Below are 22,920 nucleotides of genomic sequence, written 5' to 3' on the forward strand. Positions count from 1 at the left end.
AGAGAATCCCGTTCCCACAATGGACCCTGCGTTTCACATATGATTCTTGCCCTGCTATCTGCTGCACCATTACAGGTCCCCAGCATTCAGGTTGGTAGTGCAGGTCTGCAAATTACAGTTTAGACTCTGTTCTTTAAAAATGTCTCCCAGTCCTAGGGGTTTATCTGGGATTGTATTTGTCTGGGAACATGGGGTTTCCAACCCGCCCTGGCAACCTCAGCACGGACTACAAAATGAAAGCACGTAGAGCAGAGGACTGGAAGTTTGCACTCAAGTTTTCTAGTCACAGCTGGCAATTACCATGGGTTTCCACTCAGAGGCGAGGTCTGGGAGGCAGGATTCCTAAATTCTAATCCTGGCTCAGCCACTGACCTGCTGTGTGGATTTAAGCAAGTCATTATCTATGCCTCAGTCTCCCCATCTGTAAAATGGAGAGAACAACAATTACCTATCTCCTAGGAGGTTGAGTCTTCCTTAATTGCTATTTAGAGAACGCTTTGAGATCCTTGCATGACAAGGCAAAGCATTATTGTTATACATCTACACTCCCTTCAACCAAACACCAGGCTTTCAAAATCAAAGATGCTCCCCGTTTTTCCTCAATTGTGAACTCAAACACTTGGGAGTGACTAGAGTATTTTAATGAGAAGAAATCTCAGTATTTCTTAGCTGCTATAGGCTTTTCCCCCCGGCTTTCTTTCCAAGATACATGAATGCAGCAATTATTGTTTCCCTAAGTATAATTTAGAGCTGAGTAAATATGCAGTTTAATCAGTGACTAGGGAAATGGCATTGGGAAACTATTCCTAACCTAGCAAGATCCACCTTTATGGCAATCAAGCGGTAATGTTAGGGTCACCTTCTGCCTCGGATATTCTTCCTCAGGTAGACTAATGATGGGCACCAGCATGTAAAGGCCCTTTTAATAAGAATGCAGAATTTCTGGGGAGGTGTCATACGAAAGTAAAAACGCTCGTCTCACCCGGCCTGTTCCTGGCTGTGAGCTGTGTAAACTGGGGCTATTTGAGGAGGAGAGTTGGTGAACCTTTTATCTTTGTTTGTCCAAGTTTGAATATAGATCATCAGGTCCCACATTAAGTGACTTCACTGAGTCCCCTCTTTATCCCACTGCTGCACAATCAACATACGATTTGACCCAACCAGATTTTGCTCAGGAGGGTTCTGAGACTGGATTACTGGCGGGGGGGGAGGGTCTGCAGGTTAGGATTTAGGTTCAATGGTAGATTTGTGTTTAAGGAGTGGCCCACAACTGGAATAGCAGGGGGTGCCGGGGGCAGGAGGGAAGTGTATTGCACAAAGTCTGCCCACGGTATGCCGGCCTGGGACCAGCATTTTCCATTTCACACTTTCAGGTGGCAGGAGCTATTCTAATATGTTTCATACATATGGCATGGGCATGCGAATCACAGTCAGTCTGGTTAAACTCTCTGTTCTGACGGAGCCCTCTATACTTTGGCTTTGCGCTATAGAATAATTACACTTTAAAAACCTTCTCAGTCTTTTGGCTCTGTTATGAAACCACGAAGGGTCATTTGAGGCCCCTTCCTTTACTATCTGTCCCCACAAACATCACACTGAATGATGGGGGCTGGGAGGAGAAGGGCCCACTTCCCTTAGGATTCAGAAGTAAAGATTTGAGCCCATATTCAGAGAGGTCATTAAGCAATTTGGACTCTGCCTTTTGTTTTGAGTCCATGAATTGGGATAAAGATCTTGGCGATGGAGCAGTTGTGTGCGCCGTGCGAGGGTGGGGAGGGCGGTGGGGGAAGAAAGAAGCAGCTGGTCTGAATTTTCCCTCTGTGAGGTGGGTTCACCAAAGGACTCACTTGTTTGTGTGGCCTTGAAATCCAGCGTCATTGTTATGCAACCAGACTGCCAGGAGAATGGCTCCCCTGTCAAGGAGGCTGGGATGGAAATGAGAGAAATGTACCTTCGCAAGGCCCTTTCTTGGGTCCGATGCTGATGTTTTCCACATGGGCTGGCTCCTTACAGTCCTGAGTTTGTGTTGATTGATACCAATGAGCTCGTTATTGATTTTGGAGGAGAGATTGGGGATGTCAGTGTCAGTTCCACAAAAGGTATCACAGCCACAGAAGGAATTTGGGTTTGAAAAAAGAGCCAGACAGGAGGGGTGGCTCTGCACTGTATATTTCCAGCAGCACTGGGATCTTGAATTCCTATCAAGGAAGCTAATTTAGCAATCAAGACAAAGATTCCAAGTAGTTTACAAGTGAAAGGAGTGGAGCCTAGCCCTCATCATATGAGTCACTAGACATGTAGGGCCAGATTCATCGATATGTTAGGGCTACTTTATGCTGGTCTATTGGGTTTATGGATGCTTTGCATCACTAGAGCAATCTGGTCCCTAGCTCAGGTTCCAGTAGCTAACAGCTGCACCCAGCCTCCTCTCACCACACTCTTCCGTAAGGGTTTTGTGACAGTTCCCGTAGGATTGGGAAAGGAAACACCGACAGCTTCAGCACTTCAAAGCCTGGGACACGGAATCAGTCAAAACTGTTCTGCCAGGAGAACGCTGCCGCTATTCCTGAAAAGTACAGCTGCTGCCTCTCGCTTGGCAGAGTATTAGAAGCCAGAGCTGTTCCCTGGAGACAGCTGCTCTCACAAGCAGCCAGGCAGGCAGGCAGCCAGCCACATGGGAAGGAGGAAGGCTCCAGTGCAGATTTTGGTTTGCATTGATCCTGTTCTGGAGACCAGTCACGCCACATCCAAATACCCAGGATGACAGCCAGAGTTTGAAGAGGAGATCCTGAGCCCACAGAGCTCTCGTTTGGAGCTCCTGTGCTGCAGTTCAGATGCCCCCAAACTTTGCCCCAGCAGATGAGCCGCTTTGGCAACCTGCTAGGAATCCGAGCGTCACACCTAATTGGCATGCAGTGGAATAACTGAGCACAGAGCAGGAGGGAGTGCAAGTGAGGAGACAATAGAAAAGTCAAGGAGAAAAGGCCCAAGGAGGGCAGCATGCCTCAAGCCCAGTAACATCCACTGGGGTTTTGCATCTCTAGCCCAGCAGCATCTCTCTGGCCTCACACCTGCAGCTCGCTGTCCTTCCTCCAGGCCTTGTGTCACTGTTTACAGGTATAAATTGATTTAATCCCCATGATCCAACAGGGAAGCAGGTTCACCAGCTTCATTTTGCAGACGGGAAAACCTACACAGAAAGAAGAAACAAATTGCCCAAGCTTACACAGGGGTGCCTAGTATCAAAGAGGTGGTTTCACAACGCAGCCTGTTCCTAAGTGATGAGTTCCAGTTTTTCCTCTAGCCCAGGGCAGGCAGAACAAATATGAACAGAAACGAGCAGGGGGAGTCCCTTGTTTTGATCTCATTCATCACATCCAGCGTCACTGACATTTGGAACACGTGACCAGCAATTGCGTGTCCTGTGCTGAGAAGAGCTCAATGTCTCATGTGGAAGCCACATAAGAATAACGGTAGCTGTTGCTTATTTTCATTGACTTAACCCTAATCAGACAGAGCCATAGAAGGAATGTCTTTTCAATCAATATCTGTTAGAGCAAATAATACAACTAACGAGAGAAATGCCCTAGGAATTGACCTTTTTAAAAAGGAACACATGTTCTGAACCAATCCTATATTTAAACAAACAATGACACCCTCTTTTATCAAATACCCAAGGAAAGAACAGACCCAGGGAAGGAATACTGGTCTTTTGCACAGTTGAATGTCTTTAACTGGTCTTGTCAGTATTTGCTAATTTGGTAGCAAACTGCTTGTGTTACCAGATGTCCTCATTTTCCCAATGTGAAAGGGAGGGCAGCTGAGTTTCTCTTGGAGTTTTCAACAGCCTGCATTAAAACAAAAACACACAGACAATGTATTACCCGTGGCTGGCTTGGCATGAAAAGGGCCCATTACCAAATAGGCGTGGAGAGCATTCTTCTTACAACAAGGTCAGGCTGAGATGTCAGACAGCCACGCACACTCTGAGACTGGCTGATGCCACAAAGCAAAACCCACTAGCCCTATTCAGAAAGTTAAAAGGCAGAAACCAATGAAGATACACTAACAGTAAAAAAGCACAAAGTACAGAACTCCCTGATTTCTTTTCCTTTCACCTTCTTTGTTCAGCTAGATCCAGACATTAGAGAACAATATAAAGACTTGAAACACCAGGCTTCCCCATAAAATTGGTATTGACTTCTCTTAGGCCTGGTCTACTTAAGCTGCCTTGCATCAACCTACCCATGGAAGTGTCTTCACTTAAATTTGGCTCCTGTTGATGTAAGCACGTCTCTTACATCAACTCGATTTAGTAACGGCGTTGAGTCAGGGTCAATGTAATTAGGGGGATGCAGTGTCACTGTAGACGCTTCGTTGCTTACATGGACTGTTACTGGTATTCAGGAGCCATCCCACAATGCCCTGCACTGAGATTACAACTGATACACGCACTCCTGGTGAATACACGCACTGCTGGCACCAGGGGCCAACTGTGCCCACGCACAAGCAATTTAACAACTGTGGTGGCTGGATGCCGACGTAAGTTAGGTCAACACAATTATGTAGCGTAGACATGGCCTTAGACAACTAGATTCTGATACCATTGAAAGTGAGCAGATTTACACACTGCATTTTGAAAATCTTTCCCTCTACTGGTTTAAGCCTACTGCTATGACTGACAGCACTTTGAGCAAAAGTGTGCTTGAGATGAACCCTTAGTACAACAAAGCTACTGATGGTTGATAAGTATTACTGGATGCCACACTGCATTCAAACCACTTTTCTGCATGTGTCAGTAAACCAAGGGATGAGGCAGTCTGCACTCTTGATTCTGTAATTTGTCTGACAATCCCACGTAAGAGAGGAGTTTATTGTTAGACTTTAAGGGCTAGAGTTCCAAAATACTGAATGCTTTCTGAGAGTGTAACAGATGCATGCTCAGTGCAAACTACTGCATGGGGAATTAGCAGAGGTGCATGGCCCGCTGCATTGTTCCTCTCCAGATGGATGGATAGGGTCACTGGGAGCCATAGCTCCATTGGAAAGCCATTGTCTCCTGTGAATAAAAATGGCTAAAGCTGAATAGAGGGTTGAGCAACCTTTCTTGCTCTCTCCTTTTGCCTCCTGCCACATTCTCACTAACAAGCCATTCAAAACTTTCTGGCTTGTATTTCAGAGGCATGGCCAGCTGTCTTCTGTGGATAGCTTGCGGGTCGTGGCAGAACTCGGGGGTTTTGGCAACCAACATATGTCATGACCTTTTTGTGGTCAAAGGTCTCTTCTGCATATTCAAGTGACAATTTACAGATTCCCTGTCTGTCCACATTGGACGTTGCAATCACCTTCATATGGGTGGAAAAAGCCAAAGATGTTGGAGAATCCTGAATCTGATTGGTGTCATCTCTCTGAGAGTATCAGTAGAATAAGTGATGAGCTTTAAGAAGCCATGAGATCTGGAAAACCTTGTCGTCCCTCCCCAACAGATCCCATTTACAAGAATCTAAGAACACTTTGTGTCACAGTCCGGGGAATCATTCTCTCAGATTATAATGGCTGCTTTAATTCAGAGTAGAAATTAAGAGTTGGAAACTATAGTCCACTAATGCCACTTTGCACTTTTATGCAGTAAAAAATGGCATGAGGGCAGGGGACTGGACTTGATGACCTCTCGAGGTCCCTAGAATCTATGAATCTATGGCCTCAAACTGGCCAGAGACTCCCATTCTTATAGCCACCTCCTACAGCTGCCCTTCCTTCCCTACTTGGCACAAAGGGGAGGAGGAGGGTTGTTTGGGCAGGGGCAGGGGAGAGAAGGGGAGGGCAGGGGGAGTGGCAGAGGGCACAGTTTGGACATAGCAGAGAATCAGGGCCGCTATCTTTTCCACCCCTTTTCTGTAAGGATGGGGTTTATCAATGGAACTAAGGAATGCATCGATTCTATCAATTGGATTTTTAATAAACCCATCACCATATTCTCCAGATGCCATATACACAGAAAAAAAAGCATCCATTTCCACCATGATCTTTGCCCCTCCATCACTGATCCAGCTTCTTTCACTAGTTTGTTTTCATTTTGTCTCCAGGAAAGATGCTGATGAGCATCCCGAAGACATCATTAACGAGGAAGGCCTGTGCAAAGGGATGCATCTCGCCAAGTCCCCTCAAAGTGGTAAGATTCTGGCTCACCATGGTCTCCAGCAGTAGAGAATTTCAGCTGAGAGCCTGCCACTGAAAACACTTGACTCCTAAGAACTTTATTCTGAGATGCATTAGCTATAGCCACAGCTGTTGTGTTGGATCATTAAAAGAGAAGTAGTCTGTGCAAGAGCAAGCCCCCCCCTTTTACTCTACCTCTTAGTTTGGCCCACTAATTGTGGAAGGTGTTGGGGAGAGTTGCATGTCAGTAAGTGGGTGTGAGTCAGAGTTAGTGTTACTCAGACCAGTTTAGATTCACCCTCCATTTGGCCCAGAGAATATACGCTGATAGAAAGAGGAATCCAAATGAGACATTGCCACTTTATATCACTTGTGTCCATTCTGAAAAACACCCTCAGTGCTGCTATTTGGAAGATATTTCCCTCTCCTCCCCTTTGACTTAAAAAAAACAAAACAGGCTGGTGCAGATTTCATTACTGAGTGACTATCAGGTCAGTGCTAAAAATTGAAGTGTATCAGAGCCCCCCCTCTGACACAAAACTGGGCACGTACGCACTTGCCCATTATGGTCACCCTACACTCAAAACTATATGGTAAGACACTTCACACACACAGAACCCCCAACATCTGCACAGGCAAACACGCACAATGAACACTGGGCAGTAACCTCTGCAGAAAACTCTCAATTAACTGCATTTTTACTGTTTGCCATTAGCAACTGACCTGAAAGAATGTTATCTTTCATTGTTGGGTGGGGAGGGGGGGAATCTGGAGAAAATCTTAAAACAATCATCTTATTTAACGATCGGAGGTCTCACTGTTCGGAGACCTCTCAAAGCAGGAATCCTGCACACTTAAGATGTTGTTTACATTCAGTCTCTGTTTTGAATTCGTTGCCCCTTCATGGCCCCCACTATAATCTCTGAGGTTATTTCCTATTGCTGTCACATTGGCTATGCATTCCTGGGCGTTGAGCAATAGCTCTCCCCCATAGGCAGATGTTATGGACTTGTAGCAGATTGCTAAGTGCTACAGACTTCCAGCTCATTGCGCAGGCCAAGATGGAAAAATACCGATTATACCTTGAGCCTGAATGAGCTTCATTGATAATTCTTCATTATTATCTACAGAAATCACAACTTCTTCTGGTGTCTCAAAATTGCAACTAACATGGAGATCATACAGATAATCCTTTGTGTTGATACAGAAACTATTACTAGGAGTTTAATGGCTTTTCATTATGTGCTTGTTGCATTTCTAGCATAGTAGATTTATACCAGAACCTACGTCAAAATGGCCCAGCTCTAAGAAATTGGAAGGAACATACTGTGCTATATTGCCTGGCCCTCGATGCGTAGAAAAATGTAAAAAAAAGTAGAAAACAGAAAGAAGCCCATTTTATATTGGTCAGCAGGGGCATATGTTGGAAAAGAAGGCATTAAACTAATTATTTTGGGGCCATATGAGGAGTTTTAACTTTGGGATTAGAAACTGGTTGAGTTTTGGTATAACTATTACTGGGGTTCTGCCCAGGAGGCAACAAGCTCATGCTGGCCTCGATGATTTAAACTCAATATTCGCCTCCAGAATCATTATATAATTAGTACACAGCATCAGTTCTAGTGTGTGTGTCATACGGTAGAATTAAGTATCCACACACAGTACAATCCATCAAGAAACAAGTAATTTATTTCCCTTGTTCCAACTGCCATTTTGGAGAGAATCTAGGATTATTCCAAGACACAAATAATTAATTTGGAATTTAACTGGGATCTTCACTGGTGAAAATTTAGTACAACCGCACATAAATCTATGTACTCTGAGTAGCAAGAATAGCCTGAAGAGGACTCTGGATGTCTTTCTGGTTTCAAACCAGGGCTCTTCTCTGCTGAGATTAACTGGATATGGGAATGAGGAGATGGCAAGAGTTCAGTAAAATGGCCTATTCTCTGTCCTTTGTCCTGTAGTTCCCGTCTCCAGGATTGTAAATGTGGCAATCCTTGTTTCTATTGCTGCACTGTCGATGAACCTCTATGAGGCTTACTGGCTCCTTTCTCACCTCCAAGATGACTGGAAACAGCAGCAAAATCCCCCTTCCCTAGCACCTATTAAGTTCTATACATTGTCTGCATTTACAAACACATCCTGTGAGTTAGGGAAATATTATCCTCCTTTTGCAGATGGGCAAACTCAGGCAAAAAGTAGCTTATCCAAGGCCACTGAGGAAAAACAGTGCCAGGGTAGGATTAGAAATGTAGAGTTCCCGAGTCCCAATCCTATGCTCAGCCCACAGGATCTCTCTCCTACCTTTTGGACGGATCCTTGGTGTCTGCTTTGTACTTATGAGATTTCAGTCATAATGGCCAGGGAGTTGCCTCACCATTTTCTGACTCAAAGGCTGTGCAGGAAGAGCTGGCTAGCCACATAAACACATTTGCCTTCCTCATTTCCCTTCCAGTCCGGGGAACTCCCAGATTCTGGCAATGTGTTTATATGAATTTGGATCACCCTAAGTACGGCAATTATAATGAATTGTAAATTTAAAGTAGAGGAGTTCTTCTGAAATGTTTGAACATTTAATTGCTTCACTGTGGTTTTGCTGTGTGAATATCTGCATTAACAAATCCAAGTGCCTCTCATATGGCTTTTTGACACGGAGTGCTATCTCCGTATTGCATGAATGAGGCACGTCCTTTAGTCTTCTCCATCCAAGAAACTGGACTGTCCTGATTCTTAAGGAATCTGATGATCTTTTTGGAGGAGGAGGATTATAGAAGAATCTATCTGCAGAAGTCCTAGAGATGCCCAGGGTGTGTTTTTAAATGTTGCAACTGCTGCATAAGGAAATGAGATCTAGGTTCCCCATCCACGTTGCCTCTTGGTTTGCTTCAGGAAATTGGCCATCCCCATGTGGATAATATTCCATGTGGAAATTGATCCTTCTCTTTACATAGTAATCCTTCTTTGCAGCCAAGGCCTGCACTGTCCTACCTTGTTGCTTTCCCCGAGGCTTCTCCTATGTTCCTGGCTTCATCCTCTTTGAGTTCACAGGCCTCCCAATTCCCTGCTCTCAGGGAGTGACTGCAGCCTACTTCCCTGAAGCCCCCTTCTGTTGCCAGCTACCTGGCTTTATACAGAACCCAACAGTTCCTGTCCAGCTGAGCCTGCTTCCAATTAGTTCCTTGCTTCCTGGCTCTTCCTCCAGGTGCACGCTGTGGAGTTAGTTGGCCTGCCCAGCCATCTTAACCCCTTCTAGTCCTATGTGGGGTGGACACTACATCACAGTTAGTTAAAAGAATCATCCAAATTATTCTTACATGTTGATGCAGCGTCAATCTATCAAAAGCAGGACAGCTCAACACCATGGATATGTACAGAAGTAACAAATGGATTTAGGGGCATACGCCCCATTGAAATCTCTCCTTTTTCTTCCTGCATTCTCTCTCTTTCTAAATAGTTTTCCTATTAATGCAACATCCTAAAACCTAGTGCTTAAACTCAAATCTATGGCAGAAGAGATGGCCTGCAACCACACTATCTTGGCCTTGTCAGATATCACCATTAGTCATACCATATGATGTCATCTGATATCAGAAGTTAAGTAGCATTGGATGAGACTTCCAAGGAACACCCCAGAGTCTCAGGAAGTGGTATTGGTAACTTAGGCCTGGTCTACACTACACAGTTAGGTAGACATAAACTGCCTCGTATCGACCTGTGCAAGTGTCTTCACTTAAATTTGTCTTCTGCCAATGTAAGTGCTTCTCTACGCCAATTAAGGCCATGTCTACATGTACAGCACTGAAGCGGAACAGCTGTACTGGTACATCTGCGCCACTGCAGCATGTGTGGTGAAGATGCTCTATGCCAGGGGTAGGCAACCTATGGCACGAGTGCTGAATGCAGCACGCGAGCTGATTTTCAGTGGCACTCACACAGCCCAGGTCCTGGCCACCGGTCCGGGGGGGGGGGGAGGCTCTGCATTTTAATTTAATTTTAAATGAAGCTTCTTAAACGTTTGAAAAACCTTATTTACTTTACATACAACCATAGTTTAATTATATATTATAGACTTACAAAAAGAGACCTTCTACAAACGTTGAAATGTATTGCTGGCACGCAAAACCTTAAATTAGAATGAATAAATGAAGACTCAGCACATCACTTCTGAAAGGTTGCTGACCCCTGCTCTATGCTGACAGGAGAGACTCATAAAAAGACCATCCCTGTGAACAGCATAAGCTATGTCACAACATAGCACTGCGCATACTAGCGCTTATGTCAATGTAACTTATGTTGCTCAGGGGGGTGGAATAGTCACACCCCTGAGCAACGAAAGTTTTGCCAACATAGGCGGTAGTGTAGACATAGCCCCAGTAAAAGCACCTCATCGACACAGCATCAGTGCAGACACTGCATTGCTTATGTCAACTGTTACAGGCTTTCAGGAGCTGTCCCTCAATGCCCCTGACAATACAATTGATACAAGAGCTCCTGGTGAGGACACGCACCACTGACACAAGGAGCCAAGGGTGCACACACACAAGCGATTTGATAACTGCGCTGGCTGTATGCCGACATAAGTTAGATCAACACAATTTTGTAGTGTGTACATGGCCTCAGTAGAGGCACTTCCCTCCGACTCAGAAGCTGCTGAAAGGATTGCTGCACATTTAAGGCCAGATTCAGACCTGCAGGCACAGGGTGATACAAACTTCATCCTCTGCCTCCACAGGAACATCCTTGCTAGAAAGGATCCACCCATATGAATCACAAATAGCTGTACCGTCATTGTCCTTCTTCAGGTCAGTTTGGCTGGGGAAGGGCAGCATTAAAATCCCTGGAGGTTGTCTGAGAAAAGCCCTGAATAAGGGTGTCTTCAAGCTGGACTACTCCCATCCCTTCTCTCTACTGGCAAGTGCTACCAACTTCACAGGCTGCACTGTGCAGCTCCAGCCCAGTCCTCACAGGCAGCTTGCACCACTGAGCCCCCATCTCCAACAGACCCTCTGTGGCAAGAGGCCAATGAATGGCACTTGCCCTTGGTCTGTGAAGTGCACTGCCATGAAGAAAGCCAAGATATTATTATTGATCACCTCTTAAATCATTTGGCTATCAGAGTGCAGATAGCCAGCTCGAGTGCTAATTAATGTCATGCTGTTGAAGTTAGCTCAGATTTGCAGGGTAAATTTATGTATTTATTTCTTCTAATTTTAAAGATACAACTATAGGGTCCCATCCAGAGCTAATTAGGCCTTTTAGTAATTCAGTGGCTAACATCTGTAAAATACACTGCATGGAACTGTGGCGCTCTCCATTTAACCTTTCTTAATCAACTAAGGAATATGCAATGGATAACATCCTTCTGCTTTCCCTAGGTACGTAACATGGCCAGGGCTGGGAAATCCCTGTGTAACCTTTTCACTCAGTGAGCCGTTGTAAGTTGGAGTGTCTCTCCTGGAGGTTCTAAAACCAATGGACCCATTCCTGGCCTTTGGCTCATTCCCTTTGTGCCACTCCATTAAACGACCAAGGAGATTAAAAGGATCCTGTGAGGTAAAGGGTTCTGTATATCCAGTCACAAAAGACATTTCAAATTTGAAAATGAAATATATAACGTGCTAAAAGTATTAGAAAGATTGCATGTTTCCAGTTCCTAGAACTGATGATTTTTTACTATATTAACCTCAAATAATCATGTTCTGAATAATACAGACTGACAGTTATAAGGGGAGGTGGTGCGAGAAATGTGCAGAAACTCTTAATAATTTTCCTGGCATGATAAAAATACTCACCATTGGATCTTAGACCATCTGGCACCATAATCCTGCCAGTATAGGAGGACTGTATAATGGAATGTATTGGTTCTACACTTTCCATAAAACCCCACCCTTTAGTTATCAGCTTATCTAAAATGGTGATGGCATTCCTTGAAAATAAAATGTCACCTTTTCTTCTCCCCTTTACTTTGGTCTCATTGGACTCTCCCTCTCATACAGATCTACAGCCACGCTAGACACACAATCTTCTAAGATATCCAATCATACAGTGCGCACAGCCATGTAGGATAGCCCCATAATGCCACAATTTCACAAAAGCAAGTCATGTAAAATACACAACAATATAAGATTCTCAAAGCCTTTTTGGAAGTATCTCCATCAGGGGCGGCTCCAGGCACCAGCACGCCAAGAGCGTGCCTGGGGCAGCAAGCCACGGGGGGCGCTCTGCCAGTTGCCGCGAGGGCGACAGGCAGGTTGCCTTTGGCGGCATGCCTGCGGAGGGTCCGCTGGTCCCGCAGCTTCAGCGGCCCTTTCGCAGGCTGCCACCGAATCCGCAGGACTGGGGACCTCCCGCAGGCAAGCCGCCGAAGGCAGCCTGCCTGCCGTGCTTGGGGCGGCAAAATACCTAGAGCCGCCCCTGATCTCCATGCATAGACTCAAGGGTATTACCCATGCGTAACTTCTGCAGGACAACTATCTATATCTTAGGTCCCTGGAAGGGGTAAGCATCTGCTCAGAATAAGTACTATACAGTATATTATGAATGTTTCTTTCTATTTCACCTGCTTTTGATATGCATCGAAATATCATACTATCTACTATAAGAATAAAAACTTTACTTGCATGTTTAAGGGAAAAACGAGGTAACCTAGGACACAAATTATTAAATTAAATTTGTGTTACACCCCCAGTTAGGCTGACGCCCTCTTTGTTTTGGGCACCGTACAAACACCAAATAAGAGAAAGTCTCCTGCTCCCAATATATTCAAATCTACATAGACTTACCACCATCTCTAGATTTGGTAACCTACATTGCTCATGGATAACCACTATTCTGTAAGATACGGTAAAACACAGCCCTATGATAACATGTTCTGGCCACATTTGGATCACAACTGGAATATTTGCATATTCTCCGTCACTAATATATATGCTGGAATATATCATGCACGAGGAGTTTGTGCAGGGTAGTGCTGGAAGCAGGAAAAGGAAGCTGAGATGTAATATTAGAAGAGGCATTGGAGACTCTCAGCTCTAGATCATGCAGTTTAGTTTGGCAATCTTTCAACACATTTCATTATAGGAAAAGCTGTATTAATGCATTAAACTCTTCTCAGCTGGACAATCCTCCTGACCAGCACAACAGACATTCCAGCGAGTGGGTGGCACTGGGGTTAAAGCACCGGACTGGAGCCTAAAGCGATGGTCCAGACTTTTGGTGTGACCTTGGGCAAGTCACTTATTCTCTCCATGCCTCACTTCCCGCAGTTGTAAAATGGTGATAATAAAACCTAATCCCCAGGGGAGTTGAAAGGTGTTAAATGTATTAATGTTTGTGAGGCACAGATACAAATGTGATAAGACCCATATAATAAACATAGAAATTACTTGCATTTCACCAAAACAATCAATGGAAAAGATCATTAAAACAGTATCTGAATTCGTCAGACAACAGAGAACACACACTTCTCCATCCAAGAAATTGACCTGTCCTCATTCATAAGGAATCTGCTGATCTTTTTGGATTATATTATTATTATTATTCTATAGAAGAATCTGTCTGGAGCAGTCCTTGCCCAAGAGAGTGGTGTCCAGGATGTGATTTGAAACACCATGCAGAAGAAATGGCGTAACTCCTACCAGCTACATAAGCACATGGTGATGCTACACCATGGTCAGCCAAATGCATGAATTCAATTCCTCTCTTCTTTCACCAGTAAGAATGACCTGGTTGTCTTCTGAAAAACTGCTGGTATAATTTGGTGTCTTCAATGACCTTGAAACAACTGGAGACAAAGATAGGAGGGCTTTTCCTCTGTTATTGCTACATTTTCTGTATGAAACCAGGAGACAGATACACACTAGGCTTGCTGTGATTATTCTATCCAAGGACTACACGGTATTCAGTTAAAAGAATTACTGCTATGCAGGAAGGCAGGCCAGCATCCCATAGTTGGGTGCAGGTATGCATCTGCAATGCAGGAGAGGGATTTTTAATAGTTCATTCAAATTGAGATTTCTGAGTTTCTTGCTGGTTGCCACTACACAGCTGAGATGGGACATCAGTTGAAACACAAGCAGGTAGCGTTAGAGACAGAGAGATTCCAAAAGAGCTTTGATATTGGTTTAGTGTTAGAAAAATTCTTCTGCACAAATCTGCTCCCTGCATATCTCCTGAGTCCCATCCGCTTAATTTATTCACAAAAGCAAAATTTCTCTTCTCACCATTGCTTCAATGCCAATAAAGACGTGAAGGAGCGAACTGGAGTCTGTTGCATCCCCACCCTTGTTTTCAAATACATTGTCAGCTAAGTTCAGATCCAAGAATCTTTACTGTTGGTGATGATGTAGGAAGTAGGGAGAGCACAGCTTGATTTTCTGAGACGAGGCTGAGCTTGCGATGCCAGCTGGAAGATTTTGAGTTATAAACGAACGGTGCAGCCTACTTATCTGAAAATCACTGAAGGGGAAAGATATGGAACAGCGGTATATCATTTTTAGAGTCACTTCTGTAAGCTTGGCAGCAATATCTGTAAAACTCAACCACAAACTATAGGTGAAAATAAAGTGTCTGCACTTTGGGAAAATAATGCATTTGCAGTTTTGGTATAACTACAGAGTCTCCATCTCTCTCAGGAGTGTGGCCTGACTTTGGGAATGGAAAGTTAAATCCTGGGTCTTACCTGAGAGATGGCCACATTAGGACTGGCCATGTAAGATTGCAGACTGGTCTGGAAGGGTGAGGGGAGTTCCAGTGTGCTACTATTCAGCGTGCTGCTGGGGACTGAACACATGGAGTGGGGTTACTCACCTCTCTTGTTCCACGCCCACTTTCTAATTCCTCATTCACACAGAAGCACCAGACTGGCTGACTGAAACAAGCTGGATCATTTGAAAGCAACAAGCGGCACGTTGGATTCATTCATCCACCGGGTCCCTCTTTTTAAAACCAATAACCATGGGAAGCGTGACTTGATTATGGTGATGCAAGCCCCATCTGTCATGGCCCTTTCAGAATGGCACAAAATGGGCTGGATGGTCCTGAGCCTCTCTCTCTCTTTGTACCTCTGGGACATGCACTGTAATTGAGATCACAGCTCCTACTGAATTATTCACAGCAGCTTTGAGTGTCAGTTTTATTATATACATGCAGATTACTCCAGTACGCTTTCCCCTGCAGGGGAAGGATCGATAGTGGAGTTCTCTCCTCCCGACTTTTCCGCCTGCATTTGTTCCTATTTCCCCTACTCCTTATACCCAGACCTTGTTCCAAGTCCACCTGTACTCTTGATACCTAACACCTTGCTCCAGCCAGGGCCATACTCGGTTTTCATTTCAGCAGGGTGCTGCTAACACCTTGAATTCACTGAACTGAGTCCACTTTCTCTATGCACAGCATCTGCTGGCCCAGCACTTCAAAGCCCCCAACTCTCTCTGACCCAGGGTCTCTTGCTGCCCTTTAAGATCACTTCAGTTTAGCCATTAAGTCTCTGATCCTTGGGTCCTACTCATCTCCCTTCCCAATGTAATAAATATACAATATAACCTGTCTACTTCATAGGTCAGACTACTGCAGATTAGTTCACATGTCCATTAAAGCCCATAGGGTCCCCTCCTATTGCCTCACTTCACTGGAGCGCAAGGATTCCTTGGATCTCCAGAGCAGTTATAGAGAACATATCCTAGTCTGTAATAAAGTGGCAATGGTAATGTACATTAAAGAATAATGAAATGCAGTGATATTTCAGGCCTGACAGTCCTATTTCTGGCAGTCTCCAAATTAATGTGCTTGGCTTTGTGCTGCAGCTGCTACTAGGAACCTTCAGCGTCTTTCTAAATACATGAATAGAGCTTCCAGCTCTTCAGTTCAGATCAGTGCAGCTATTTATCCTGCCTTTGCTCTCACTGTACCCTTTTTTAATTTGGAATTTTAGAGTCTTTAGAGTAAGGAAATGAAGTAGCAAGTGCAATGCATACCAAATACTTTTTAGGAACAGGAGAGGGACTAAGCTCTGATATTCCACTTGAGTTCTGGGCACCAGAGACCTCTCAAATCCCCAGATAAATCTGGGAGTTCCCCTCCAAAGTCCCATTTCAGTTGCAAAAGGCCCCCTTCAGTCAGCATGTGGTTCCTCTCCACCTCCCAACCTGTCTCTCTAGAGGCAGGCCTGAGAGGTTAAGGGCCACAGATTCCTAGCTGGTGAAAACCAGCACAGCGCCACAGATTTCAATGAAGTTTCGACAGTCTACACCAGCTGACAATGTGGCCCAAAAATCTACTGTACAATCTGTATTTGGAAAACCGCTCTGAATCCAATCCAGATTGAACAACTAATGTAGACAAGCAGCACGCATTATGCACAAAGGCAGGACCTATCAGAGGCTGTCGTGTTGCAATAGGTATGGAATGCACTACAAAGCATTCCACCATATTGCAAAGAGGTATAGACTATCACTGGGCCCCATGCCATCACAGAATTGTACATTGGCCAATTGCATTATGGGGGTTTCCCATTCTCCTCTGAAGCATCAGGTATTAGCCACTGCTGGAAACAAGAGTATGGCAGTACGGAGCACTGATGGAGTATGGCAAATCCTATGTTCCCAAGGACCTAACTGGCAAGAACAGAGTATGAGTTATCCTATCCGCCACCCTTCCCTGTTTGCCCTCAGTGATTTCAGTAACCTCTCATCTGTTGCCAGGGAGTTTTAGTGCTTTGTAACCCTAGAGGCTTCTGTCAGAGCGTGAGGAGAACACAAACCACAATTCAAACCTTTATGGGGCATAAAAGAAGATAGGTAACACCAGTGACCCCCCTGCCTTTGTGACCCGCAACTCCTCCTGGCCTCCAAGGGGCCTGAAAAAAATATCATTACAACAGAAGTGAGATAAAATTAGCTGAGATCCATTTCCAAGTCACATTTGCTGCCCTAATGGTAAAGGCTGCCACATTTCACACAATGGTGCCTCATCCCAATACCTATAGCACCACAGATTTCCAAAATATCAATGCAAAGGAAGAGATTTGCTTGCGCCAGACTCAGGCCTGGAGAATTTCAGCTTCTCATTAACATCCCAGTCCAATACTTTGTACTTATCTCTGGCTTTGTTCCGGGTCTAATCAGGGGAGCTCCGTTTTGAGAGTCTGTTGCTGCCTTGTGTCTCTCCACTTCTAGAAATGGCCACGCTTCCTGATGCAAATATTTAGTAAAGAAAGTCAAGAGACCCGGGGTAAAATATACTCTCAGCTAGACTGAAGTCCCACTGAAGTCAATGAGGGTTGCACATATGTAGCAGAGATCTGACAAAAATAGGGAGGGACAGGTAGATGTTTGCATGGAATTTGCAAGACTTTAATGGAAGAGTAGATTTGGAATCTCCTTAAAATCCCCAATACTTTGCGGTTTTTGCAAAGAACCTCTGAACAATTAAGCTCGAAGAATCATAACAGCTTCCTTTTTTCCAGCTGAAACTTTGTTTTACCAATGACTCATTATATTTATACCTTCTCAGAGCACATTTAAAGTTGTGTTTTGTCATCTCCTTATCTGTTGGCTCCCTGTCAGCAGACAGTAAGAAGCTGTATTTATCCCCAGGTGTGGATGATACTAATAGAATCCCTCTCTGTAAAACTGTTTTCCATTTAAGCCTTGTCAGGCACCAATATACATTTATTCATGTGCGGCTTTTGTTTCAACATGTTTTATGAAAAGTATCTCCACCATAGCTTGTGGTTTGAAGCTGTTCAAATAGCTGATGACATGCCTAGTACAGATGGAGAGGCTGATGATGGCTGAAAGCAGCAGTTACTTTTGTAAAAGAAATTGCTGGAAAGGTAGAGCCATCATGCCTGGACGATGGGTGAGTTCTTGTGTTCCTCTTACTGCCATTCTCATCCTTCCACATCCAATTACATTCTGACCCCACCTGTCACATTTTGCCCCGTTGAAAATTGTAAGCTGTGAGGGACAAGGACTATATTTTATTTTACATTTGTACAGCACCCAACACAATAGTAACAATAAGCCTTAGCTCTCATCTAGCGTTTTTCATCCATAGATCTCAAAGCACTTTACAAAGGAGGTCAGTATCATTGCTCCAATAAGGTCCCCATTGTGATGGGGTAGTTCTGTTAATACTAATGTTGATTAAGTGCAATATAATCTAGGATGGAATGAGCTCATCCTAGCAGATCCGTTCTTTAATTTCACTTGTGACGTATTTATCAGAGATAAAATGGTTATCTGAGTCCTTTCTTGCCCAACTCAGCCTCTCCTTTATATTGCCATCTCCCCATATTTTTTATGTTTGAGATTTACTGATGAAAAGCACTATAAGAGCTAGGTATTATATTATCAAAGATTGAATTTCTCCCTTTTCCCATAAGAAGGAGCGGTCAGGATTACAATAGAATACGACCATAATCTGGTTTGATATTTTCAAAACAGTGCAGGGGATTTAGACACCCATCTTCCATTAAAATGATTGCACCTCTGGTCATTTAAAAGGAGGCAGGAAGAGCATATGGTGTGTGATCACAATGAGATCATTGCTTAAAGATCCCATAAGAGGATGTGTGGCTGGGGTCAGGGAGTACTGGTCGCAGTGTTTCCGTGAACTATAAAGAGAGTGACAAACTGAAACACAACGTTCTAGGAGAGACCAAGCCTACTAAAAAGTACTGAAATCACACAGAGTGATTGGCAGACATAGTAAGGGACCAACATAAACAGAGAGCGAGAAACCTGGTCTTTATGACAGACTGCTGTACTAATTTGAACCATCCCCTACTTTCCCCACACAGGGAAAGGGAGAGCCTAAGGGGCAGTTACCAAATGTTACACATTCTCCCCAAGCAACACAACACTGATCACGAAAGGGTTTATAGTTCCTTTGGGAGCCTTTTGATTCTTTTCTTCAATGCCAGCAGAGGAAAGTCAAATTTAAACACACACATACCACAAAATTATTAACCACAGGGAAGTCAGAATCCCTGCTCTTCCTCCGCTTCCAGCTGCTGCATGAATTTGGACCTAGCTGTTGCCACACCCATGATGCTTGTCTTAGAACTGCTTCTCCAAAAGAGATATTTAGAGGGTACGAAGCCCGGTTCTGGACCGCTATATGTCCTGTTCACCTGTCCCATTCACGTAATTGGCAACTGGCCATTTCTTTTCAGCTTGAGAAAGTCCTAATAGAAAGAAGTAAAAGACACTTTCTTTTGCATTTCTCTTGGCAGGGTCATCACTTTGCCACTCGGTCGGACCACTAATTTTGCCTCATAATGAGCCGTAACAGTGAAATTCATCCAAAAGGATGAATAACCAGCTGCTGACTGAACATTTAAAGTGACATACAATTATTTTCATCTGAGAAACTACCAGCAGTTCACATAATGGATTTTCAAAGCCTTATGTGGCCTAAGGTCACACTGAATAGCTGACCAATTCTGAACCTTCATGCCTGGTGAACTTGCTGCTACTTTGTTTGCCAGTCAAATGCAACATGTCCTGAACAACCAACCTAATTTAGTACCAAGTCTTCTAAGCTGAGACCTTGGAAGTGGACGCAGCCTGAAATCCAAATCCCAGAAGCGGATGTGAAACAATGGCAGCATTCAATTTTTCTTAGTTTCATTGAGAGATCTAAGGGTGGCACTGTGACTTGGGTAGCTAACCCAAACACAGGGTTGCCAAGCTGCTCATCCAGCTGTGGTAAGAGCTGGTATTCTATTAACTGCATCACTAACCCATCTATACGGGTAACACCCTGGCCAGACTGGAATGTCAATCCCAGATACATCATCTCCAAAAAGGTATCAGTGCAGAGGATGGTTCATTGTTGAAAAGCTGATCCAATGATACTGAATCTCCACTTACTGGAGGCTGGCATTACAATACTGAAAATTGCAGAAAAGTGTTTTTTGTTGTTGTTTTTTCAAGTGCTTCCATACTGGAGAAAACTTTCAAACAGATCAAATCTAACTGTAAACCTTCCCCTTTTCATTATCTCTTTATTCAGCCATGTGAGGATGACTCAAGAAGGCTTGAACTCAGGTTTCCTCTTCCACAGGCTGTCTTCTGCTCTTCTTGTTTGACCCTGAAAGTGACATCATGCTGCTGAATTTTTCACATCACAATCATTTCCCAGCTGTGAAGATTATTACTTCAGTGCAGAATTTCAGGTGAGGTGGGCTGTGAAAATGCTGTATTGCCAGAGGGTGGACAGATACTAGAGCAGACAACCAACCAGTAGAGTCCCCTATGGAGGCCCAGTTGCATGCACAAATGCAAGGTAAAAAATTATACGCACAACAGGGAATGCAGAAGACCCTAATCCTGCCAGGTTTGCCCTGCCTTGTAGTAAGATCCTAAACGGAAGTGTATAACTCAGTGTGTCGCTTGCACTTAAGAGACTTGCATTTAAGCCCATAGCTCCTTCACACCCTGCATGTTATATACTCTGCATTCTTGAGACTAAGGGAGTGGGCTTGGGACTTACTTCCAGTGAGTACGAAGGACTATGCACATCAGCTCACCCTACCTGTGCTCATGCATAGCCTCCACTTACACTCGTGCTGCAGCCCAACAACTCTGCACAACCTGTAAGGACTTGGAGGACCGAGGCCTTTGTGTTACCACAGCCAAGACTCAAACTTGGACTCTGGTGTGGGTCTGTATGGAGCAGCTATATGAAATAATCCAGAATAATTCATTTTACCCTTGCCTGTGCTGGTAGAAGCTGGAACGAGATAGTCTCCTCTGGAAGTCACCCCACACTGGCCTTGCATTCAGCTGGGAGTCACATATCTCTAGCTGAACAGGAAGGAGCTGTGTTGAACTGGTCTTTATTGGAGATCACCTTCCCGGTTGAGCTATTAGGTGCTGTGCTGAACTCTATCAGCTTGCTGGTAAGAATTCTATATAGCTTGTCTCAGCTGGGAGTCGCCCTCTGCAGATCTTATACAGTAATGGAGAAATCCCTTATTAAAAAGTAATTATTTTCAGTAATACCAAAGGTAAAATTTCTAGAGTGGCCTGGTAAAATTTCTAGAGTGTTTTTTCAACCCTGAGCTAGGGCTAAAATCTATGACTCTAAACTTGCAGATTCATCTGCTATTGCCTTGTAAAAGTCCCAAGCAGTAACATCTAGCTTTCATATAGCCTTTTTTCAACAGTAGATCACAAAGTGCTTTATGAAGTAAGGTCAGTATCATTATCCCCATTTTACAGATGTGAAAACTGAGGGAAAGTGACTTGCCCAAGGTCATAAGAATGGCCATACTAGGTCAGACCAAAGGTCCATCTAACACAGTATCCTGTCTTCCAACAATGGCCAATGCCAGGTGCCCCAGAGGGAATGAACAGATCAGGTAATCTTCAAGTGATCCATCCCCTGTCGCTCATTCCGAGCTTCTGGCAAACAGAGGCTAGGGACACCACCCCTGCCTATCTTGGCTAATAGCCATTGATGGACCTATTCTTCATGAATGTATCTAGTTCTTTTTTCAACCCTGCTATAGTGCTGGGCTTCACAACATCCTGTGGCAAGGAGTTCCACAGGTTGACTGTGCATTGTGTGGAGAAATACTTCCTTCTGTTTGTTTTAAACTTGCTGCCAATTAATTTCATTTCAATTGAAATTTGCTCACTCGGCAGGACAGTGGCAGAGGCAGGAATAGCAGCCAGGTTTCCTGAGTTCCAGTCCAGTGCTCTATCCACTACACCCCACAGATGAAAGCAATACAGAGTGCGCCTCAGAAAGCACTGGAGGGACTAATGCAGTGCCATGCAACAGGCTTGCCCCCCAACCTAAGACAGAACAGTGGCACCACAATTTTGTTAACGTTTGCCAGAATCTGTGGTCCACATTGAACACGGCTCAATGTGTATGTCAAACCGTCTGAAGTGAACTCAGCATTTCTTCTGAGGATCCTGAAATAACACATCAGATTTAGATTCAGCTCCATGAACATATGAAAATGCTAAGGACAGAGAACGCCATGGTGTGAGAGGAAAAACAGAGCTGTTTATTCAGTCTGATTACATCAGAGAGGCACTAGGACTGTCTGTGTCATGCACAGCCCTGACATCTATGTTTTCTGCCACTGGAGCAGAGGAAACTACACAAAGAAAACTTGATGCCCTTAAATATTTCTTTACTTAATCCTTCAAAAGACAATGGAGGTCCCTTCCCTCTGTCCCTCCCCTTTCCCACCCCCTTGCACGTCTACTGTACAAAAGGGGATCATTAAGCAACTGTACATGTAATGGGATGGGGGAATGGCAGGCTGCCAACCTCAGGAAGAATCAAACACAAATCTCTCATCGCCACTCTCATGTAAAGCACTTTGTGTATGCGTTTAGTCATCATCTCCCCCTGCAGTTTAGGGGAAAACCTCGTAGGGAGGGCTTGCATGGGTCTCTGGAATTTGACCAATTGTGCAGGGTCTGACTGAGTGGGCAGGGCTTGTCGTGGTGTGCAGCGATTGCTCAGAGGTACAGGACTCACCCAGGTGTGCGGTGCTTGCAAGGATGTGCTGGAGTAGACAGGGTTTGGCTGGGGGAGCTGCTCATGTGCAAACTATCCGAGGAATGCTTTGGTTTGTCAACTATCCCATACCTGAGTTATGACAGATTGATAGATTCAGAGAACCTGTGACTGAAGCAGACATTTTTTTTTACAGGCTTGCCAAGCCTCAGCACCCACATTACATGTTATTAATTATTCATTGTTATGTTCTGCATTTCTGGATAATTT

The 22,920-nt window shown here is 44.3% G+C and overlaps 1 protein-coding gene across 2 annotated transcripts in view; it reads right to left on the minus strand.

The window, feature by feature from the left end:
* The window catches only part of CTDSP2 (CTD small phosphatase 2), an 80,955-nt gene that overhangs the window by 39,884 nt on the left and 18,151 nt on the right, over positions 1 to 22,920 (minus strand). The window contains exon 2 of one of the 2 annotated variants that reach the window (XM_044995029.1): positions 20,881 to 21,119. The exons of the other annotated variant lie outside the window; for it this stretch is intronic. Within the exon in view, the coding sequence (XP_044850964.1) occupies positions 20,881 to 20,950 (70 nt within the window). The 5' untranslated portion in view covers positions 20,951 to 21,119. The remainder of the gene's footprint in view (positions 1 to 20,880; positions 21,120 to 22,920) is intronic. 2 annotated transcript variants of the gene reach the window in all.

The sequence above is a fragment of the Mauremys mutica genome, chromosome 20 (assembly GCF_020497125.1).
Source record: "Mauremys mutica isolate MM-2020 ecotype Southern chromosome 20, ASM2049712v1, whole genome shotgun sequence".
NCBI classification, from domain to species: Eukaryota; Metazoa; Chordata; order Testudines; family Geoemydidae; genus Mauremys; species Mauremys mutica.